This window comes from Sapajus apella, unplaced genomic scaffold (genome assembly GCF_009761245.1).
Source record: "Sapajus apella isolate SASKATOON/1434 unplaced genomic scaffold, GSC_monkey_1.0 scaffold6, whole genome shotgun sequence".
Lineage (NCBI taxonomy): Eukaryota > Metazoa > Chordata > Mammalia > Primates > Cebidae > Sapajus > Sapajus apella.
Genome location: NW_022436946.1, coordinates 23,934,678 through 23,958,307, shown reverse-complemented (window position 1 = coordinate 23,958,307; position 23,630 = coordinate 23,934,678). Strand labels below are relative to the sequence as shown.

Sequence of the window (23,630 nt, the reverse complement as noted above, 5' to 3'; positions counted from 1 at the left end):
TTTGGCAAAGGTCCAATGTATTGATTTTGAACTCTGCTTTGGGGAGCTGAGGGGCAGTGAAGCTATTGCAATGGTTCCATAATCCAGTGGCCAACTACAAAAAGGAATTAAAAATGTCTTGAATGAATAGGTACAACAATTCAAAATCATATAAACCACTTTTTTTTACTACATAAATTCATTAAAAATCATCACTGAATTCCCAATTGGTTTGTGATGTATTTTCCAAATCAGCAAATACCAAGGGTAAAATTACTATGGAGAGCTAGTCCAAAAAATTTTTTGGTGTTAAAAAAGCAGTTCTGTGTCAAAAGGTTGGTGGGTTTTGGAGTTAGACAAATCTTGATCTTAAACTGGGTCACTATTAATTAGTTGTGTGGGACTGGGCAAGTCTGAATTTGTTTCTTCATCTCTAAAAGGGGTATAAAGCCAACCCTGCTTATTTTGACAATTAGGGACGTATATGGCATGTTTTAGATGCTCAGCAAGTGTGAATGAAGAATCACAAAATGAAAAGCTGAGGTCAGAGTCCACCTGGAACACCAAGCTAAGAAACTGGTACTTTTTCTTTGAGCACATAGTCACTGAAGGTTTTTTCTGAGTGACAGGAAAATCAAGAAATAGTTAGAAGGTGATTGCATTGGTCTAGGTGAGGCATTACGAGGCACTGGCATTGAATTTCAGGGATACTTCAAACTATTAACTATACGACTCAACATTTACTTGTATATGATGAATGTGAGATTTTTTTTAAAAGGTCACTATTTTGATCTAGCTGTGCTGTTAAATACAATAAAAGTCCAGAGATGTAAAGGTCAGTTTTGGACATTTGGAGCGAAAACGCCTATAATTACCATGGCTGAAAATGCAGCAAACATGATGTCTGTTGAAAACAAGGCTCTAGGAATTTTGTTCACTCTTTAAAAACTTATGAATTTTAAAAACCAAACTTTTAAAAACTTTTTTTTTTTTAAACGGGAGCGTAATAGAATATTTGGATACGCTATGCTGTGGGATTTGAAGAAAGCCTATCCAGCTCACCCAACATCCTCCATTAAGCCGCACGCTCCCGCGCCTCGGTGACATCACCACGTCGCGCGGCGCGCTCTGCGTCTCGGAGGACGTTATGCGTCATTACCAACGAGGCGCAGGGGGCGGGACGACTCTCGGCAGCGCCATCGGGCGCCTTCTAGTGGCAACCGGTTTCGAGGCCGGCCTCACGCTTTGAAGCTCAGCACCGCGTCTCCTTCCCTCTCGCCTCAGCCTGGCTCACCGCACAGCGCCAGGCGAGAGGCGACGCCTCGAGGTAAAACGGAGGAGGTGCAGGACGGGGAGCCTGCGAGGAGAGGCCAAGGCTCTAGGCTGCGAGGGCGGGTGCGATGGCGGATGAACGGGTGAACTGCAGCGCCGGCCTGGACCCCGACTTTAAGGCCCCGGAGACTACAGAACGTACGGCTTCCTCTGTGGGGACCTGCGAAGCCGCCGCCAAATCACCGGAGCCCAAGGACAACGACAGCACCTGCGTGTTCTGCCGGATCGCAGGGCGGCAGGACCCAGGCACCGAACTCCTGCACTGCGAGGTGAGCGGCGACGCACGGCCGGTGGTGGGTGACGACCTGGCGGTCCCTCGGAGCTCGGGCGGAGAGGCCTCACCGGGCTGGATCGGGTGCGAGGATCCCGGTCGCTTCTCCGCTGGCCGAGGCAGGGTCGCTCTGTGTGGATGGAGCTCGGTGAAGCTGGGGATACGCCCACCCCAGGCCTTTCTGCGGGGGCCGCGTGCTGAGCACAGACGCTCTGCCAGGGGACTGACGGCCGTTGCTCCAGCGATATCTTTGCTGTCCCCTAGTCAAAGAGTGAATGACAGGGCCGAACACTTTGGCCTGTATTTGCAGGTACTCGGGTACTTGGTATAAATAGCATTTTGTGGCCTCTGCTTTCATTACAAGGATTCTCGCCCACCTTCAAGATACTGATTTGAAATCCTGAACACTCTAATACCGTTACTGATGAGAGAACTAGTAGAAAATAGGTAATGATAATTGTGAAAAGCTGTTTGTTGGATTGGCGGAAAATAGTCTGGAGGGAGTGGGTCTGAGGTCAAACTATTACTGAATTGCCTCTTAATTTCACTGTCAGGTGGGATGCGTGCACATTTTCAGAGCATGAAGACTTTGCCCAGATATTTTTAAACGGGTAACTGGTACACACTTCATTCTGCTCGTCCTACTTGTCCATGTATAAACAACTTTTTGAGAGAATTAGCTCCAAAGATTGTGTCTTTTGTAGTAATCATTCCTTTATTTGTTAAAAATAAATAGAATTCCTTCTAAGCACCTTGTTTGGCAGTTTGGTGAGCAAGATAAGGGACAGACTGTGTCCAGATTTTACAGTCCAAAGGGCGGAATGTATGCAGAGGAGGTTGCCAATTACAATGCCTCCTGCTGTGGTCAGGTGGCTCTTCAGCATTTTGCAAGCTGGTGGGAGTGGCATCTAATCCAGATCTGAGGCGTTAGGGAAGGCTTCCCTGAGGAAATGAGACATGAAGAAATAAGTAGCAGTTGATCAGATGAGGAGTTGGAGAGAATAGTGTCCCAGGTAGAGAGACACCCCCACCCCACCCAGAGGTTCAGTTTGTGCAATACAAAAACTAACAGAAACTGTCTAACTGGTGCATAGAGTTTGAGAGGATGAGTAGTGAAAGACGAGGCTGGAGAGGTAAACAAGGGGCCAGATTATTAAGTGTGATGGAATTCACATGAAGAAATTTTGTCTTTATCTGAAGAGCAAGGTGAAGCTTCACAATGTTTAATGGTGGGTTGGGAGGACGACGTTGTGAAGTTACAGGAAGGGATTTGATCTTTGAAAGGTCATTCTGGCACCGTTGTGGAGAATGATTTGGAGGAGACCAGTCTGGAGGTACGGAGACCTGTTAGGAGGTTATTGGCGTAATCTACCCTGATGATGGTCTGAAATGAGGATGTGGTAGAGGAGATTATGAAAAGTGTATCACTTTAAGAGATACAGTATTCAGGAGGTAAAAGAGGCAGGACTTGTTAGTGGATATAGGTCAGTGATTCTCAACTGGGGGCAATTTTGCCCTCCCAGAGTACATTTTGCAATGTCTTGGGATACTTTATGTGGGATGTTGCTTCTGGCACCTTACTAATGAATAAATGCCAGAGTTACTATTAACATGGTATGGTGCACAAGACAGCCCCCGCTCCAACACACACACAAAACAGATTTATGCAGCCCCCAAAATATCAGAAGTGCCAAGGCTTAGAAACTCTGATTTAGCTATAAGAGAATAAGGAAAAGAAAGGGGGAAGTCGAAGATGATTTCTAGGTTTCTGGCTATGGTAAACTGGTAGAGGTGATATTATTTCATTAAGACTGGGAACGTGGGAGAAGAAAAGATGGCCAGGGGAGTAGCAGAGTGATGAGCTCAGCTATGGAGTCGTGGAGTTTGAGGTGAGTTTGAGGCATCTAAGCAGAGAGGTCCTTTAAATGGTTGGATGGTCTAGAACCCTGTAGCGGGATCTGTATCTCTAACTCAGATTACAGGAACTGTCAGTTTATAGATGGAAACTGAAAAAGAAGGGAAGCAGTGGGAACACCCAGGAGGTAAAAAATGAAGGGGAGGTCTTTACAGAACTCTAAAGAACACAAACATCATAAGGGACAGGCAGAGGAAGAGGACCTGAAAAGGGAACAGAGAAATGGAAAGATGGGGAAGCTAAGAGAAGGGAGTATGTCAAGAAGAAAGGAATTGTCAGCAGCAATATCAGCCTGCTTTCGTCCTCACATCTGGGTTAGGTGACCCTTGTATGTCCTTGCAGAGAGGCCAAGTCAGATCAGGACTGGTTGTGTCCCCAAAGTGATGTTCACTGACCTTGAGTACAGCAATTTCATGAAGCTATGAAGCAAAAGGCAGAGCAGTTGATTGAGAAGAACTTGGGGAAGGAAGGAGTGAAGACAGCAAATACAGACAACTCTCACAGGAATTTGGCAATCTAGGGGAGAAGGGAAATGGAATGGTGGCTACAGGAAAAGTTGGGGATGAAGACAAAGCTTTTTAAAACAGTGAAGACTTTCGTGTGTTCAAATCCCAATGGGAAGATGCCTATGGTGAGAGGTTTAAGATGGCCCAGGGGGTAGAACGTTGCTCCTGGGAAAAAGGAAACTCATTCCTCACTGGATGTTTGAATGAGTCTGTGTGCCAGGCACTGTTGGAGGCTTGGGGATACAGCAGTAAATAAAACATGCAAAACTCCTTGCCCTTATGGAGCTTACATTGTAGTTGCAGAAAAGGATAATAAGCAAAATAAGTAAAATTTATAGTTTATTAGATGGCAAAAAATAAAGGGGAAGGGGATGTAGTTTTAAAATTTTAGTCAGGAAAATCTGCACTAAGCAGGTGACATTTGGGTTAAGCCTTGAAGGAGGAGAAGGAGCAGTCATGTGGTTATTTACAAGTAAAAGGTTTGAAGTAGCTCCTCTGAAGTCTGGTAGAGAGAATTAGGGAAACAAGGATTATTGTACAGTGGGTCAGGTGAGGTTGAGGACATTCAATTTAAGGTCATAGCGGTCTGCTCAGTTGTGTGATTTTTCTGTCCCCTTTGCAGCAGCAGCCTAAGGCTGAGATTACACAAGGTAGGCAGTTGGACCCAGGGTTGGGGTCTTGCCAAGTGGGTGTTATAGAAGTGTAGTGGGACATAGTTAAGAAGTTATGGCAAGCAAGTGTATCAGTAACTTTATCTTCTATGAAGCATCTGTCATTTATTTTTTCAGCAGTTTTGCAGGTATACTTTGTGTTATTCACTTGGAGTTCAAAGATGAATATGGCATGCCCCATACTTGAGGTTTCCTATGATCTGAATTGAGTGCTGGAATGAAAATGCTCTTTTAGTTCATGTCATTCGGGATGGATAGTCAAAATACTGTGTCTTCAAGTCACTTGAAATCATTTTTCCTTTGAATGGAATGATTATGCTACCAACATGACATATAGTTAGGTTCATTTATTTTTGTTTGTTTTTGATTTTTAGGGACTGTTCTTTTTTTCTTGTAAAGTGTGAAATATACATGTTAAATATTTACATGTTTTCAGAGTCAAAATTGTAAAGCAAGTTACATTTGGAGAAATCTGACATCCATTTGTCATCTCTTTCTCCATATTCTCTTTTTCCATAAGAAACTTAAAAACTTTTTGTGTATCCTTCTATTTTGAGTAAATAGGTTTTCATATTTCTGTATTTATATTCTTCTTTCTTACACACAAAAGATAGGCCAACCACTCTCTTGCTCCTTGCTATTTCTTTTTTAAACTTGAATATATCATAGAAACAATTTCATACATAGATGAAGATCATCCTCATTCCTTTTTACAGCCACACAATACTTCATTGTGTGGATTTGCCATAATTTATTAAACCAGTCTTCCAGATGCATTATGAAGATTTGGTTTATTTTTCAATCTTTTGCTATCATGAATTATGTTGCAAAGAATATATATATAATTTTATGTTTTTTGCCAGCGTATTATGGAATAAGGATCATTTTTCTTAAGATGAAGCATGTAAAAGATGCCTAGGTCAACAGTAGGAATGGAAGAGAGAGTGACATCAGAGCTAGTTTCAGTATTTCAGAAAGGTTAGTGAAAATCTAATTCAGTCAGGGTGTAGGCTAGCTAAAACTTCAAGTTTCTTTATTTTTCACAGGAATTTTATCTATTTCTGGTGATGAGAGTCATGTTGATTGGTAGTTTTTATTAGGATTGGGATTGGGAAATTAAGATTGGGAAAATAAACCATTTATATGTGACAGCAAACAAAACCTTTTAATATAGACGTTAGAAGACAAAACTAAGCATTTTGGTTCATTCTTATGGCTGAGTTTAGCATGAGAGAGCAGATTTTTAGGAACCTTCCTGCTAGCCATTAGACGGGCACTTGCTAGCTTTATTAATCTAAAGAAATGTCATTCCTGCTCTGAGGTAGAGTTCAACTATGTCATCTCAGACTAGTTCTAACCAGGTTGTATTCTGTACCAGAAAGAATTACATCTGGATTTTAAAAATTTAATGTCATAACTGAGGGGAAATGCAGATATATAACATTGTTGTGTTATGAATCAGTCTGGGAAGTATGATTGTGGCAATTTTGTTGTACTAGATTTGACCCCCAATTTTGTTTCTGAGCTGGAAGCATTAAAGAAATAATGGTAATCCCAGCACTTTGGGAGACTGAGGCAGGAGGATTGCCTAAGTCCAGGAGTTTGAAACCTGTCTGGGCAGCATAGGGAGACCCAATCTCTACAAAAAATATACATATACATAGCCTGGTGTGGTGGTGTGCATCTGTAGTCCTAGCTACTTGGGAGGCTGAGGTGGGAGTATCGACTGAGCTCAGGAGTTCGAGGCTGCAGTAAGCCGTGAATGTGCCACTGCATTCTACCCTGGGCTACAGAGAGAGACCCTGTCTCAAAGAAAGAAAAAAAGGAAAATTTTAAACAATCAAAAGCATTGTAGTCCTTGACCTTATCCTTTTCTAAAACATCCCATGGATATCAATTTTTAATTTTACTACTAGACAGAAAAATCATAATAAAAATGATAAAAATGGATTCAAATTGATATGTAATTGTCATGTTTGTTATCTTAGGATAACAAGAATTACCGGAATGGATGTGAGGCACTTGTTTGAATTAAATCTTGGCTCTTGGAATAGAGAACTATTGAGCAGCATTGCATTCAGAGATTTTTTCTAAGGGAAATTCTGCTTATACTGATTTTAATTCATTTTAACTGTATATTAAATGAAAATGAATTAAAATCAGATACTGAATAATATATTCACTACTAGGTATTTAATAGGGTTATTTAAGAGAATATAGATTTTCTCTTAGGAAAGTTTGAAACTCGAATGTTAATAGGTTGAAACATTCTCTTCTTCCTTTCCTTTCCTTTTTTCTGTAGATTACTGTGTGGAGTAATATAAACCAGAAAATGCCATACATGTATTATAGTGGGTCCATAAATTAGTACAATATACTGGAATTTGTTTCAGCATTTCAGTCTTTTTAATACTGTAAAGTGGCAAGTACAAAGTATTTGGATACAATTACTTTTAAAATGTTTAAAAAATGCAATCCCTGGACATGTACATGCTAACTGATGTTCTGTTTATAATTGAGGAAAATGCTGCATTGAGAAAAAAATTAAATGTAGAAAAGAATTTATCTTGCTGTGATTCTGTAGCCAAACCTTTAAAAATATGTATTAAGAGTGAAAAAAACCTTAGGGTAGGGATGGAGAAATGTGTAATGAAATAATAAACTCTAAGATTATTGGTAATGAAGTTTTAGTGAACTTCACTCATAATTGTTTCCCTGAAATTGCCTCTTGTGTCTTTTTATTCTCCAGAATAAATGAGCATCTCATGAAGGAAGCATTATGAACTTAATGCATAATTATAAAATTGCCCAGTGGAGCTTAGTTGTAACATAAGTATCATTTTTCTGTCAGACTGAGATTAATGCTATTTAAGTCATGCCAGAACAGCATTAAGAAATTCTTTTTAAAAATTCACTAACAAATGTTTTTTTCCTTTAGAATGAGGACCTAGTTTGCTTCAAAGATATCAAACCAGCAGCAACTCATCATTATCTTGTGGTGCCAAAGAAGCATATTGGAAACTGCAGATCTCTAAGGAAAGATCAAGTAGAACTGGGTAAGATGGTGGCAGTATTCTTCATGTTTATATCATCCTCAGTTGGTATCAGTGATGGTAGTGAAGATTAAAAAGTCTAGCTAAGTACTGTGAAAAAGGAGCATTATGACTTTTTGAAATTTTCACTATAAAGAATTTTAAATTCATACAAAAATAAATAGTATAATACTCATGTATTCATTACACAGCTTCCACATTTAGTAACTCATGGAAAATTTTAAAAAATATATTAACCTTCTCTCACAGTGATTTTGAAGCAAACACCAGACGTCATGCTATTTAACCTTTAAACTCTCCAAAAGAGAATATATTTTCATGACTTTTTTTTTTTTTTTAGATGGAATCTCGCTGTCACCCAAGCTGGAATGCAGTGGAGCGATCTTGGCTCACTGCAGCCTCTGCCTTCTGGGTTCACATGATTCTCCTGCCTCAGCCTTCCAAGTAGCTGGGATTACAGGCACACACCACCATGCCCGGCTAATTTTTTGTATTTTTAGTAGAAACAGGGTTTCACCATGTTGGCTAGGCTGGTCTCGAACTCCTGACCCCAGGTGATCCACCCACCTGGGCCTCCCAAAGTGCTGGGATTACAGGTGTGAGCCACCAGGCCTGGCCTATTTTTATGATTTTTTAAAATGATAGACTTTCTTGACTCTGAAATGAAAGGTGCTATGAAAAAGGATAAACAACTTATAACATGACAAATTAGCTCATATTGCCTTATAGTGAGATCATGTTGGTACCTGCCTTATAATCTCCTATGAATATGAATTAGCACCAAAATTTAATTATGAGTTTTTAGAGATGAACTTCTAGCTTCTGAAAAGCAGATTCTGAATCTTGTCTATTGAATATCATTCTTTATTTTCCTACTCATGTCTTCTGTGACTTGTTACTTACCATTTTCTAAGATATTTCTAACCTCACTTCAAATCTGCCTTAAAAAAATAATTTCAACTTATATTTTAGATTTGGGGGTATATGAGCAGGTTTATTACATGGGTATATTGCATGGTGCTGAGGTTTGGGATACAAATGATCTGTTACTCAGGCAGTGAGCATAGAACCCAACAGTTAGGTTTTCAACTCTTGCCCCCATTTCTCTCTACCACTTTTAGTAGTCCCCAGTGTCTATTGTTGCCATCTTTTTGTCCATGAGTACCCAGTGTCTAGACTCTCCTTTAAATGAGAACATGGAGTATTTGGTTTGCTGTTCTAGTATAATTCACTTAGGATAATGTCCACCAGCTGCATCTGTGGTGTTGCAAAGGAAATGACTTCATTCTTTTTTATAGCTGCATAGTATTACATGGTATATATGTACCACATTTTCTTTAGTCTACTGCTGATGGGCACCTAGGTTGATTCCATGCCTTTGCTATTGTGAATAGTGCTGTGATTCACATACAAGTGCATGTGTCTTTTTGGTAGAATAACTTGTTTTCTTTTGGTTATATACCTAGTAATGGGATTGCTGGGTCGAATGATAGTTCTATTTTAATTTTTTTGAGAAATCTCCAAACTGCTTTTTATAGTGGCTGACCTAATTTACATTCTCACCAACAGTGTATAAGTGTTATATTTTCTCCTCAGCCTCACCAGCATGTTATTTTTTTTACTTTTTAAAAATAGCCATTCTGATTGGTGTTGAGATAGTATCTTATTGTGGGTTTGATTTGCATTTTCTGATGATTAGTGGAGCATTTTTCATGTATTTGCTGTCCTCTTGTACGTCTTCTTTTGAGAAGTATCTGTTTATGTCTATTGCCCATTATTTCATGATGTTTTTTAGTTGTTTAATTGTTTAACAAGTTATTTACAGATTCAGGATATTGCATCTTTGTCAGATACAAAGTTTGCAAATACTTTTTCCCATTCTGTAGGTTATGTGTTTTCTCTGTTGATAGTTTCTTTTGCTATACAAAAGCTCTCTAATTGGGTCCCACTTGTCAGTTTATGTTTTTATTGCAGTTGCTCTTGAGGACTTAGTCATAAATTATTTCCCAAGGCTGATGTCCAGAATGGTGTTTCCTAGGGTTTCTTCTAGGATTCTTATAGTTTGAGGGAGGTCTGACATTTAAATCTTTAATCCATCATGTGTTAATGTTTGTATATGGGAAAAGATAGGGGTCCAGTTTCATTCTTCTCCATATAGCTAACTGGCTATCCCAACACCATTTATTGAATATGGCGTCTTTTTCCCCATTGCTTATTTTTGTCAACTTTGAATATCAGATGGCTGTAGATGTGCAGCTTTATTTCTGGGTTCTCTGTTGTGTTCTATTGGTCTATGTGTCTGTTTTTGTACCACTATCATGATGTTTTGGTTACACAGACTTATAGTATAGTTTGAAGTTGGGTAATGTGATGCCTGCAGCTTTGTTCTTTTTGCTGAGGATTGTCTTGGCTACTTGGGCTTTTTTTTTGGTTCCATATGAATTTTAAAATAGTTTTCTCTAGTTGTGTGAAAAATGGTGTTGGTAGTGTTGAATCTGTAGATTGCTTTGGGAAATATGACCATTTTAACGGTATTGATTCTTCAAATCCATGAGCATAGAATGTTTTTCCATTTGTTTGTATCATCTATAATTTCTTTCAGCAGTGTTTTGTAGTTCTCCTTGTAGAGTTCTTTCACCTCCTTGACTAGCTGTATTCCTAGACATTTTTGTGTGTGTGGCTATTGTAAATGGGATTGTGTTCTTGATTTGAGACTCTGAGTTTGAATGTTTTTGTGATTTTTTTTACATTGATTTTGTATCCTGAAACTTTACTAAAGTGGTTTATCAGTTCCAGGAGCCTCTTGGTGGAGTCTTTAGGGTTTTCTAGGTGTAGACTCATCTTGTTGGTGAAGAGAGATAGTTGGACTTCTTTTCCTATTTGGATGCCTTTTATTTCTTTCTCTTGCCCAATTGCTCTGGCTGGGACTTCTGAAATCTGGAAAGCCTTTGTCATGAGGGTCTGGGATTAGTTTGGTCAATATTTTAAGGTAGCCTACACGATAGATCAATTGGGCTAGATTTTTAAAAGATGAGTAAGAAACCACTTTGATGGAGAACCTTCATGTGTAGTTCATTAATGTTTAGGCTAATGAATTAGCCTAAACATTAGGCTATTTTTAAACTGTTTATTCTGAATACAGCAAAGCACTTTAGTCATTTGAAGTTCTATCAGTACATTTCAGAACATATATGATTTATAACTACAGGGTAGCATTTGAGCTTATAACAGTTAGATCCAATTTAGATTTACCTGATTGAAAAATTTCATTTGCTTATTAAAAGTTTCTATTTTCATTCTTGTAGCTATTTCTTAGATTTGACACTTTAGCTTTTTAGGAATTTTTCAATTTATGTTCAGCAAGGTAGAGAATAGAGGCTGTTGTTATAACTAGTTTTTATAACTGTTGCAAATCAAATGTTGCTAATTTTGAAGCAGCTGGTAGGTATTTAGGATTCCATTACATTTTTCTATTTGCTTTTGTTATATTTGAATATTTACATACTAAAAATTGTTACAAATTAATAATTTTGATATAATCTAGAAAGCTGACAAAATAAGCATATGCAAGAGTTCAATAACACTATTGAGTAATATGACTGTAGTTTACATTTAAATATCTTTTCTTAAATACAGCATACATGTTTTTTAAAAGGCATATGTTCACCAAAGTTGACCATATTCTGAGCAATAAAATATGGCTCAATACATATCAAATGATTGAAATCTTATAAATATGTTTTCTAAAGACAGTGGAATTAAATTAGAAAAATAACAAATTACAAAAAAAGATATAGTTGGGCTTGAAGCAGTTAGGAGCTTTTTTTTGGACTCTTTGGTACTGGCCTAGTCAGGGAAGGCTGGCAATCTCCTAGCTCAAGCCTGACTTAAAGAAGTAAACATTAACAATGATTTTGTAAGTTTCAATATATCATCTATCCTCTGTAGATTTTTTTACTTCTTTCTCTTTCAAACACACGATTACACCATTTAGAAACTACAGAGGCCTAACGTTTGGCATTGAGCTTTGAAGATCCCAGGTTACCAAAATTTTCCTGATGGGGAGGTTTATTCCCACCTGAAGACCATAAAACACCAAGAGAAGAGAGATGATAAAGCAAATGGAATTTGGAAGCCAGAGTTGTTATACAAATGTTTGGCTAGTCAAGGATAGCCTGTCTGGAAGGCATACCATATCCTTAATTTGGGCTCAGAGACAAATTCAGAATTTTCTTGTCTTATTAAATCAAACAATTTCTTTTTCTTTTTCTTTTTTATTGCATTTTAGGTTTTGGGGTTCATGTGAAGAACATGCAAGATTGTTGCATAGGTACACACGTGGCAGTGTGATTTGCTGCCTTCTTCCCCATCACCTATATCTGGCATTTCTCCCCATGTTCTCTCTCCCCAACTCCCCACCCCCCGCTGTCCCTCCCCTATTTCCCCCCAACAGACCCCAGTGTGTAGTTCTCCCTCCCTGTGTCCATGTGTTCTCATTGTTCAACACCCGCCTATGAGTGAGAACATGCAGTGTTTGTAAATCAAACAATTTCTGTTTAATTACTTGGTCTTCTTACACTCAGAGTTAGTCCTCATATGATCAGGTGTCCTAAACAGCCACTTGATAATACTTTTCAACAGCTGTCCCCAAATCTCCCTATTTGTGAAATTTTGTAATAGTGATGTTGCACTGGGGCTCAATTTGAAACTTCATTTCAGTTGTTGATAAGCAGACTTCTCAGTGACTTAAAGCTACTGAATGTCTTTATTTTATTTATTTATTTTTGAGACAGAGTCTCACTCTGTTAACCTAGGCCAAGTGCAGTGGCACAATCAGCTCAGTGCAGCCTCAACCTCCTGGGCTCAAGAAATTCTTCTGCCTCCACTTCTCAAGTAGCCAGGACTATAGGTGTGCACCACCATGCTGGGCTACTTAAAAAATTTTTTTTTGTAGAGACAAGGTCTTGCTTTTTTGCCCAGGCTGGTCTCAAACTCCTAGGCTCAAGTGATTCTCCTGCCTCAGCCTCCCAAAGTGTTGGGATTACAGGGGTGAGCCACTGTGCCTGGCCTGAATGTGTCTTTAAATGTTTATCCATTTGCCATTAAGTGAAGATCAATGGCAGTTTGTGAACTTAATATCTCCTCTAGTGTAATGTGTGTCTTTTCTTACAGTTGAGAACATGGTAACTGTTGGAAAAACCATTCTTGAAAGGAATAATTTCACTGACTTCACAAATGTGAGGTGTGTATACTTCCAGATGGAAACCAATATTATACATTATTGACTTTTTTTGAAATGTTAATTCTTCATGGAAAATGGAAACAGAGGTAGCAGTTTGTGATAAATACAGTTTTCCTGAAAGTGAGAATATAGTTCACTGGTAGTATAAATTTAATGAAACTTCCTCTTGTGTCTCAATATCTTCCAATAATTTCCACTTATAGTTTGGACAGACAAGTCTATATGAGCAGTGGGGTAGGTAAAATTGTTACAGGTCTACTTTTCAAAAAAATTTTTTTGAGACAGGATCTCATTCTGTTGCCCAGGCTGGAGGGCAGTGGTGTGATCATGGCTCATTGCAGCCTCAACCTCCCAAACTACCATATCCTTCTACCTCAGCCTCCGGAGTAGCTGGGACCACAGGCGAGTACTGCCACACCCAGCTAATTTTTAAATTTTTAATGTAGAGACAGGGTCTCCCTATGTTGCTCAGGCTTGTCTCAAACTCCTGGGCTCAAGTGATACTCCTGCCTCAGCCTCACAGAGTTCTGGGATTACAGGTGTGAGTCACCACAGCCAGCATGTCTACTTTTCTTTGTTCAATATGTGCATTCCTATAAAACTGTGTGCAAGTTGAATTTTCTTATAAAATTTTATATGATTTAAAAACATTATTATAATTCTAATATGAAATTAACTTGAATTTGTTGTCTGCTAAACTCTGCTGTAAGTACATGATGTTCAGTTTATCAACTTTTTTTTTTTTTTGAGACAGTGTCTCAAAAGAAGTGATTCTCCTGCCTCAGCCTCCCACATAGCTGGGATTACAGGCGCATGCCACCATGTCTGGCTAGTTTTTGTATTTATAGTAGAGACAGAGTTTCTCTATGTTGGCCAGGCTGGTCTCAAACTCTGGAGCTCAAGTGATCCATCCACCTCGGCCTCCCAGAGTGCTGAGATTACAGGCATGTGCCATCATGTCAGCCTTTTAAAATGTTTTAATTTATCTAAGTAATGTTTTTCTTTTTAAAAGATTTATCATTTTGCTTCTGTGACACAAGCAGGTATCATGGGGATCACTTCTAACCCTTTTGACCTAGAATTCAGAATAGGCTTGAATTCTAATGCTGTCCATGCTACTTGTGGTGTACTCTTCTTACACTGTCTGTATTAGTTTAGACATGCAGTTTTAGCCTCTCCAAGATAATACCTGCTTTGTCTAATGGTAGGTGCAAATGAGATTCTCGTGTGAAAAATCCTCTGAAAACTGTTAAGCATTACCAAGTGTGATAATAACAAGGAGCAGATGTTGTTTGAGACCCTTTGGCCAGAAGCCACACATTTCCTTCCCAGTCATAGGATGCTTATTAGAAGAATGAACAGTGGACAAAGAATCAAGAGCTCTGAGTCTCAACCCCAGCTCCATGACTATCTAACTTTATGACGTTGGGAAATATTTTAAACTTTCTGGATCATGGCTTTCCCATCTTTAAGATGAAAAGATTGAATGAATCTTTGAGTTGTTTCAAGCTTCCAGATTACTTGATTCTACATTATATTTCTTTTTCACAGAAGGAAAACCTAGTCTCCTCTTCTAGGTATTGGTGGGAATTTTAAAGTATGTACTGCATATTTGGCTCCACATTGCTAGTCCCAGAGGATCACTGTTGCAGTATAGCACTTCTCTTATGCCTCACTTCCACACTCCCACTCACTGATAGCTTGAACAGGCAAATATTTCTAGGCTTTGATTATTGTTACAGGCGTGCTTTGCCCTGCTGAGTATAGGTGGACTTGCACAACTTTTTGTAAGCTTATTTTTAAGAGTTTAAATCATATTTAAAAAACTTTTTAACTATTTAAAGGAATTCTCGTGTATTTTTTAGAAACAACATAATTATAATTATCATCTAACTAATTTTAAGTATTAAACAAGAAACCTATGTGATGATGACAGTTTTTTTTATGATGACATAATTAATCTCACTACTGAAATACTGGTTTGGTAGGAAATGTCTGAGAACTTTATTAAAAGAAAACGTATGCCATCTACTGGCTGTGTATTGAAAAAAGGAACACTGCTACTTGACTGTCCAGTGATGTTTTAAAAAATTCATTGCAAGAGCATATTTTAAGAGACTGAAAGCTTAAGATGATAAGGACTGAAGTGATAAGGCATTATGCCAACTCAGAATTCATAAAGATTATACTGAGGCATAATATGCTGTTAAGGCATTCCTTGATGATGAGCTTATGTTACTATGAACTTCAACATGAAAAGAAGAGGAAGTACATTAATCCTCTGAAGTGCATAAAGAGAAACAGGAAAAAGAGTTGTGACAGTCTGTTTACCTTAGGTACTTATTTTGGATCTCGTTAATATTTACGTGTTTTCTCCTGAAAAATGACTTTAAACTATTGTAGAACTCGTTTGTCAATCATCTCTTCCTTTTCTGTTTTAGGATGGGTTTTCATATGCCTCCATTCTGTTCTATTTCCCACTTGCACCTTCATGTTCTGGCACCAGTGGATCAGCTTGGCTTCTTATCCAAATTGGTTTATAGAGTCAATTCCTATTGGTTTATCACAGTGAGTATTCTTGTTATGTCAGCAGCATACAAAAATATTTAAAATATTTGTCCTTTTCGTTGTAGTTTTTTCTTCCCAACATTAGGCACTTATAGCTCACATATCCAAATAATATTTTTAATTTGGGGGATTTTCAAGATCATCAGTCTGTAGGAAAAAAAGCTATGGCTAAGTCTTTCTCATTGCAGGTAGCGGATACAATATAAGAGAACCATGGTATTCAGAGTTCTGATTTTTGAGTCTGATCTGGATTCAAATTCTGGCTGCATTGCTTATTTGAGGGTCCATGTGAAAGTTACTTACATTTTTTAAGGCTCAAAGTCTTTAATACCTGTGTATAGGTAACAGTGCCTACACCTAGGGTTGATAAGAGAGTTGATGAGATAACTTATATATAAAGCACTTAAAATGGTACCTTGCAATAGTAAGTAGTCAGGAAATGTTACCTGCTACTTCTATTGTTATACCATCATTATTGTAGAAATTAAGTTTTTGTATTGTTTGATAGTTTAAACTTCTTGAAAAAGAGTTGCAGTAGTAGCATCACCTACCAGATCTGTGGTCAAAAAAAAAAAACTTTTTTTTTTTGAGATGGAGTCTCATTCTGTCACCAGGCTAAAGTACAGTGGCATGATCTCATCTCACTGCAACCTCTGCCTCCCAGGTTCAAGTGATTCTCCTGCCTGAGCCTCCTCAGTAGCTGGGACTACAGGTGTGCACTACCAGGCCCAGCTAATTTTTTTTATTTTTAGTGGAGATGGGGTTTCACCATGCAGGCCAGAATGGTCTCAATCTCCTGACCTTGTGATATGTCTGCCTTGGCATCCCAAAGTGCTGGGATTACAGGCATGAGCCACTGTGCCTGGCCCAAAGTTTTAAGTGTAAAAAATTACCGCATTCTGCTTTGCTAAAGAAAAAGTGGAGTAGAATTCTGCTGTTTATACACCTGTGGTCTGAAGTCAACCCATAGCTATTAAGTGACTCTGGTCCCTCTATGACCAATTGACCAGAAACTTACCAGGGTGTTATTTTATGTGTCCATAACGATGAGGTGATCTATAGTTGCCATATAAGAACAATCATCAAATAGTATATATTTACCATTAGTTAATGAATGGTATCACTTAAGTATCTAATTTCTAGAAACTTCATATTTCAAACATGTTATCCCTTCTTCAACTTGTTGCCTAGATGATTTTATTTAAATCATATAAAAATATAAAAATTAGCTGGGCATGGTGGTGCATGCCTGTAGTCCTAGCTACTTCAGAGGCTAAGGTGGGAGGATCGCTTCAGCCCAGGAGGTCAAGGCTGTACTGAGTGATCACACCACTGCACTCCAGCTTGGGTGACAGAGTAAGACCCTGTCTCAAAAAAAATTAAAAATTAAAAAATATATAAGATACACATATATGTATATATACATGTGTGTGCATGTATTTGAAATTTTTAAACGTGGGACATTCTGCATGGCAGCTGGTTTGATTTTTTTACAAAGTTAGTGTAATAGAAAAGGATTTTTTTTTTTCTAATTTTCCATAAGAGCTATACCTTTATAATAAAAGATGAACAAAAATACATTTTTGTAATGTTTTGACTGTATTTTCTTACATGAAAGACTTTTTAACTTGGAAAACATCAATGTACAAAATTATAAGATACGTTGATGTGGTTCATCCTGAGAATCTGAACTCTTCTTAAATCTGACTTTGTTAGTATATCTTATGAGACTTTGAAAATAATCAGGATAAAGATATTGAAGCTTATTTCAAAAATCTTATTTAATGATCCAGATTATATAGTGTGATTGAGAAAAACACTGAAATGATGTAACTCAAAGACTTTAGTTTACAAAGTTTTTTTAAAAAAATAGAGTTTTTTTTTTTAGAGCTGATTTAGGTTCACGGCAAAATTGAGTAGAAACTACAGACAGTTCCCATGCACCCCCTTCCCCTCCACATGTACAGTTTCCTCACTATCACATCCTACACCACAGTGGTATATTTGTTACAATTGATGAACTCCATTGACAAATTGTTATCACCACAGTCCATAGTTTATTTTAGAGTTGACTCTTGGTTTTACATTCATTGGTATTGACAAATGTATAAGGACATGTATCCACCATTATAGCATCATACCTAATAGTTTTACTGCTCTAAAAATCCTCTGTGTGCTGCCTATTCATCCCTCCTTCCCCTCTAACCCCTGGCAACCATGGATACTTTTATTGTCTCTATAGTTTTGCCTTTTCCAGAATGTCATATGGTTGGAATACTACAGTATGTAGTCTTTTCAGATTGGCTTCTTTCACTTAAAATATGCATTTAAGCTTCTACTTTACTTTTTAAAAGTTTACTGTTATATTTATTTTCCTTTTCTTATTGAAACTTAATGAATTTGCAATGTAGGCAACAATCTGCCTATTTATATACAATGTAGAATAATTGTATATAGATATTATATTATACCAAGAGGTTTTTTTTGTAAGATATTTTTAGGAACAGAAAATGTAGTACTCAACTCTTCTAATGTGGCTTATTATAATAGGGATACTAGTAGAATTATTTGATAGAGGCTGTGATATCTAGAATTAAAGTTTTTTGTTTTTTTTTTTTAATTACAGGCTGATCATTTGATTGAAAAACTAAAAACATGAAAATGTCAACAGTAGAAGATTTTTCTAATTTTGGCTCAGCATGAAGTAATGTTTAGGTCCCTTTTAAGTCTAATTGCAATTTAAGGTTTGTTGCGTTTTATGAGAGGCTATTACTGAGTGGCCTTAAATCTTTTCTGAATGTCTATTTCCTGAGATCTGTGTTACAGTTAAAAGAATATTTTGTTACTGACTTCTTTGTTTCAATGATTACTTGTTTAAGGATTATATATATATGATACTATAGATAAAATCCTATTTAAGACAAATTCTGTTAATCAAGAAGGGCTCTGTATTTTTTTTTTTTTTTTTTTTTGGGACGGAGTTTCGCTCTTGTTACCCAGGCTGGAGTGCAATGGCGCGATCTCGGCTCACCGCAACCTCCGCCTCCTGGGTTCAGGCAATTCTCCTGCCTCAGCCTCCTGAGTAGCTGGGATTACAGGCACGCACCATGCCCAGCTAATTTTTTGTATTTTTAGTAGAGATGGGGTTTCACTGTGTTGACCAGGATGGTCTCGATCTCTTGACCTCGTGATCCACCCGCCTCGGCCTCCCAAAGTGCTGGGATTACAGGCTTGAGCCACCGCGCCCGGCCCGGGCTCTGTATTTTTTTAAGTTAAAGATTTTCATTTCTCAGTAGTCAATTATAGTAGTGATTTATTTATGAAGAATAAACTACTATAGAAATTACTTTATTGGAACCTTCATTACTGTGAAGGAGAAAAAGAACTTAGCTATTTCTTGACAGTTCTATAGTTTTACATATAAATTTTCAAAATAAAGAATACCATACTACACAATAATCTCTGATCTTGTTGAGGGAAGGAATTATATATTTGCCACTTTTTCCTCAAATTTCAGATGCCGGTTTTCACTTCTTGAAGCTTTGAATCTTTTTAATAAATCCATTCTGAAAGCTATATAATATATATAATTTCTATCAGTGAATTTACAACAACTATCAAATGGGCTATCAGAATTCACTGTAATGGAATTTGCCTGTCATAACATAAAGGGGGAAGAAACATAAAGTGGTTCTCTTAATAAAACTAGCAGAAACTGTTGCTTTATGACTTGGTTTTGTATCAAAGAGAAATCAGAATAAAAAGTGGTTAAACTTTGCTTTTATCATGAAAAAGGCATTTGAAAGTAGAGATGGGCTTAGATGAGAAAATTTGATAACACAATGCTAATATTATTGATATATCATTTTATGAGGCATATTTTGTTAGAAATTGTTTTTTTGGTGCTAATCTGCAGTCACAATAGTGACTATGAATGAACAGTATGAATGAATGAAAGTTAATCCTACATTGTGCCAATGTATAATAGTACCTTGTATGTGAGTATGAAAAAATGAACATGAGGATTAATGTAATGTTGAAAATAGGCTGAGATACTAGTTTTCTTTTTTAGAGGGGGCATGTATTAAATATAGTTTTAAGTAACAAATTACTTATTACAAAGTTACAACGTGGAATCAATACTGTTTCATTTGTTCATTAATTTATTCATTCAGCAAACATTTGTTGAGCATTTAATGTGTACCAGACGTTGCCTGGATCAGGAGATAAAGAAATGAAAACAGACAATTCAGCCTGCAATTGCTAGTACAGGGGTCAAACAAAGTCAATGATTAGAATTTAGTGTGTTAAGTGCTATAATGCCACAGAAGAGGCTGTGAAGGGAGAAACACTTCTGAGAATGGGTGGTAGTAGAACTGAATATTTAAGACTGAATATTAGGTGGGTAGACAGTGACTGGTTAGGCTGAGAAACCCACATGTATTTTCCTTGAGTTCTGCTTCCACTGTTATTTACTTTACAGTGGATGTGAATGTCCAGATTTCATCTTATTTACTGAAGGTGGAGAAAGGATGTGGAAGTAGGGGTTATGGGTTCTCAAAAGTGGATTTAGAGGGTTTTTTTTAATCACCGTTTTGTGATATAGTTCACTGAGCACTTACATAGATTAACAGTTACAAGTTTCTATAAATCAGTTAGAATATAGTCATTTGATTCTAAATCAGTTGGAATATAGTCAGCTTCAGGGAAGGAATTTTCAACAAGTGCAACCTTTGATTGTTTTACTATGGGAACTTACAGTGATATAATTGACAACATTATAACAATAACAGGTAAAGTATATAAGGAACTCTCAAATGCCTTACGGAACTCTTTGAAAATGTGGTTAGCCAATTGATTCAACTTTTATAGGTTTATATGCTCTCATATAAACCAATTTTTAAAAACCCTTGGAAACACATTTTTTAGTAGAAGTTCTCATTTACTTATGAAGATTAATAATCAAATTACTACAATTAATATCCATTTGGTCTTTTCATTAGTCTTACTATCTAGCCATGTGTAACACTAATTCATCTAGCCAATTTAAAACAAGGCTAATTGATAACCTGTCTTAAAAATGTTTGAAGTAGTATCAAGAACATTGTTTATGCATGTTATGATACATGTTATGTGGAACTGTAAAATTATTATCATGAGTATTTTAAACTGTGCTTACTTAGCTAGAAGAGAATAAAATAAAAATGAAAAAATACTGTCAAATTTTGCCTCTCTGGACTTTTTAAGTAGTACTAAAACCAGAAATTCAAATGAAAGGTGTTTTGTAAACACCTTTCATGGTTGATCAGTGTATGAAAGGTATACTGTGGTGATGTAAACACACCTCTTTCAGATAAAGAATCCAAGGTTAAGAGCACAGCCTTTATTACTGTAACATTTATAACTTAATATACTTCCAGATTTTGATATGAAAAAGTCATTTACAAAAGCTGGTGCCCACAACTTTCATTAATTTTTTTAGTATGCACTAGGTACAAGTACTCCAAGTCACTATAATGAAACTGATACTCTTTGATTCATCTGTTTATGAATCAGCTCTCATTCTTGCAATATAAATACAAACAATAGATCTGACTCAACCGAAATCAACTTAATAAAAATATCTAAGTCCTCTTTTGATTGAGGAGAATGAGATCCTCATATGATTAGTTATTTAAAATCACAAAAATAGAGATGGATTCATAATAATTATGCATTATTTAAACCAACCCTTAAGCCAAATATCTTTTAAGTATAATATTTTCTATTCATATGAAAATATTGTGGTTTCAACATAGTGAAACCCGTCTCTACTCTGAAGCTTAAAATCTTCCTCCTTCTCAACCAGTTCCTTTTAGTTTTCCCCATCTTCATTAATGGCAACTCCAATCTTTCCGTTGCTCAGGGCGAAAATCTTGGAGTCATCCTTGAGTCCTGTCTCTCATACTTCATATCTAACCTATTAACAAACTTTGTTTGCAGTACCTTCCAAATATATTCAGAATTTGACCACTTCTCATCACTGCTGTCACCTTGGCCAAGTTATCATCATCTCTTATCTAGATTGCAGGAGAAGCTTCCTATCTCCTCGCTTTTGTCTTTTCCCACCCTATTGTCTTCTCTCAACACATTTACACATTCAACAAACAGAACACGTATGGTTGAGTGTTCTGTCAGACCCACAGATCCTAAACACTACCCTCAGATACATGCAAAAGTTTTAGCACCAGGTTGTACCCTTGAAGGGGCCTGAAACAGAAATCAGTTCATTCTTTTCAGTGCCCAGTGTCTCAGTCTTTGCAGATACTCATTCTCTCTTGCCTTTGAGTATTACTAGAAACTCCTGACTGGATTTCATGCCTCCAGATGCTCCCATTTTAACACAGCCTCATTCTTCTTAAATACCTAAGTTACTAAATTGATCATGCAATTTTCTTAAGAAAATTTTACTATTTACCCTGAAGATAATTTATCAGCCTTTTCAGCTGTGTTTCCTGCACTTAGACCAATGTGCTAGCCACTTTTACTGCTACAACTAAACGGGGCACAGCTTTGAAAATCTGTTCCCATTGCCGGATGCGGTGGCTCACGCCTGTAATCCCAGCACTTTGGGAGGCTGAGGCACGTGAATCACCTGAGGTCAGGAGTTTGAGACCAGCATGGCCAACATAGTGAAACCCTATCTCTACTAAAAATGCAAAAATATTAGCTGAGCGTGGTGGTGTGCGTCTGCAATCCCAGCTACTTGGGAGGCTGAGGCAGGAGAATTGCTTGAACCAGGGAGGCAGAGGTTAGAGTGAGCTGAGATTGCGCCATTGAACTGCAGCCTGGGCAACAAGAGTGAAACTCCATCTCAAAAAAAAAAAAAAAAAAAAAAAGAAAGAAAGAAAATCTGTTCCCATTAAAGTCCAGGTTCAAATGTTTCCTAATCTATGAAGGCTTCACTGAAACTTCTTATCCTCAACCTCAGCAATATTGTTTCTTCAGCCTCAGTTCATGGTATTTTGTTTATCTTCCTAGAATAGACCTTATACAGTGTAGCCAAGATGTAGTAAGGTATTTCTTGCCACTGGATTTTGAGCTGCTTTGAGGCTGGGGGATTTATTTTTAAATTTGTCTTTGCATCTTCATTGCCTTAGCCTAGTGACTGACTCATATTTCTGGTAGGTAAATCTGTTTTAATCTCTTGAGTTCCCTAAAATGTTACAATAACAAACCAAAATCTGATCGAAGACCCTAATTTCAGGCAACTTTCAATCCAAAAATAAAGGGTATAACCTAGATGTCAGCTGGACCTTCCTGGCATTATGTCCTTCAGGTCAATATCCAACACCTATATATAACTCAATTGTGAAATTTCTGAGTTTCCAAGAATTCATCCACGCTACGTATTTCAAGCATTTAATAGCCAAACTTTTTCAGGGCAATATAGCTCCTGCCATCTTCCTTACTGTCTTCCTCTACTTACTCATTGCTTTTGGAACACATTTCTCTTACTTTCTCATTAGACACGTTTTAACTTTCTCTGAAGCCCTAGTTCTAGCCAACATACCTGACCCATAAGAAATCACCTAACTTAAGCAGGATTATTCAAGATATTTTCTCAGCTAAAAGGATTCTCTCAAGATTAATTATCAATCCAGCTTGTAAAAGATTTTCTTGTTACATCTTCCTCTGAGAAAAATATTTGCAACACTTTGCAAATTTATCATATAAATTCACTCCTCAAAGGCAGAAGACAATAAAACATGCTATTTATCTATGGTACCTGAGCCTCCTGGGATTGAAAGCGCATTCAGCCATCCTTCTTTTCCTCAGGCAGTTACCCTTAAACTTTCATGTGCTTCAGAACCACTTGGTGGGCTTCTTTAAAACAAACTCCTAGACCTACTCCCAGAATTTCTGACTCAGCAGGTTTGGGAGTTGGGGAGAATTCTGTATTTCTAAATGGATTCCAAGTGATACTGATGCTGCCTGTCCCAGGACCACACTTTGACAACTCCTGCCATAAGTGGTGCTTAAATTTGGCTGCACATAAAATCAACAACTGGAGGGCTTTTAAAAATCATCACGTGAAAGCCACACCCCAGCCA

At 37.4% G+C, this 23,630-nt stretch overlaps 2 protein-coding genes across 3 annotated transcripts in view; both read left to right on the top strand.

Annotated features, from left to right (window-relative positions):
• Window positions 1-1,137: 1,137 nt before the first annotated feature.
• HINT3 (histidine triad nucleotide binding protein 3) lies at window positions 1,138-18,480 on the top strand. 2 transcript variants are annotated; one of them, XM_032274856.1, is made up of 5 exons: window positions 1,138-1,580; window positions 7,613-7,730; window positions 12,900-12,969; window positions 15,411-15,537; window positions 18,164-18,480. In XM_032274856.1, the coding sequence occupies exons 1-5, from the start codon at window positions 1,380-1,382 to the stop codon at window positions 18,194-18,196; spliced, it is 549 nt and encodes a 182-aa protein (XP_032130747.1). In that variant the 5' UTR covers window positions 1,138-1,379; the 3' UTR covers window positions 18,197-18,480. The 2 variants fall into 2 exon arrangements, with proteins under 2 accessions (XP_032130747.1, XP_032130748.1); XM_032274857.1 differs by having other exon boundaries at window positions 12,900-12,985; window positions 18,164-18,272.
• Window positions 18,263-23,630, top strand: part of TRMT11 (tRNA methyltransferase 11 homolog) — a 61,826-nt gene continuing 56,458 nt past the window's right edge. Inside the window, exon 1 of the mRNA XM_032274854.1 lies at window positions 18,263-18,281. The gene's annotated coding sequence lies outside the window, so the exon portion shown is untranslated. The remainder of the gene's footprint in view (window positions 18,282-23,630) is intronic.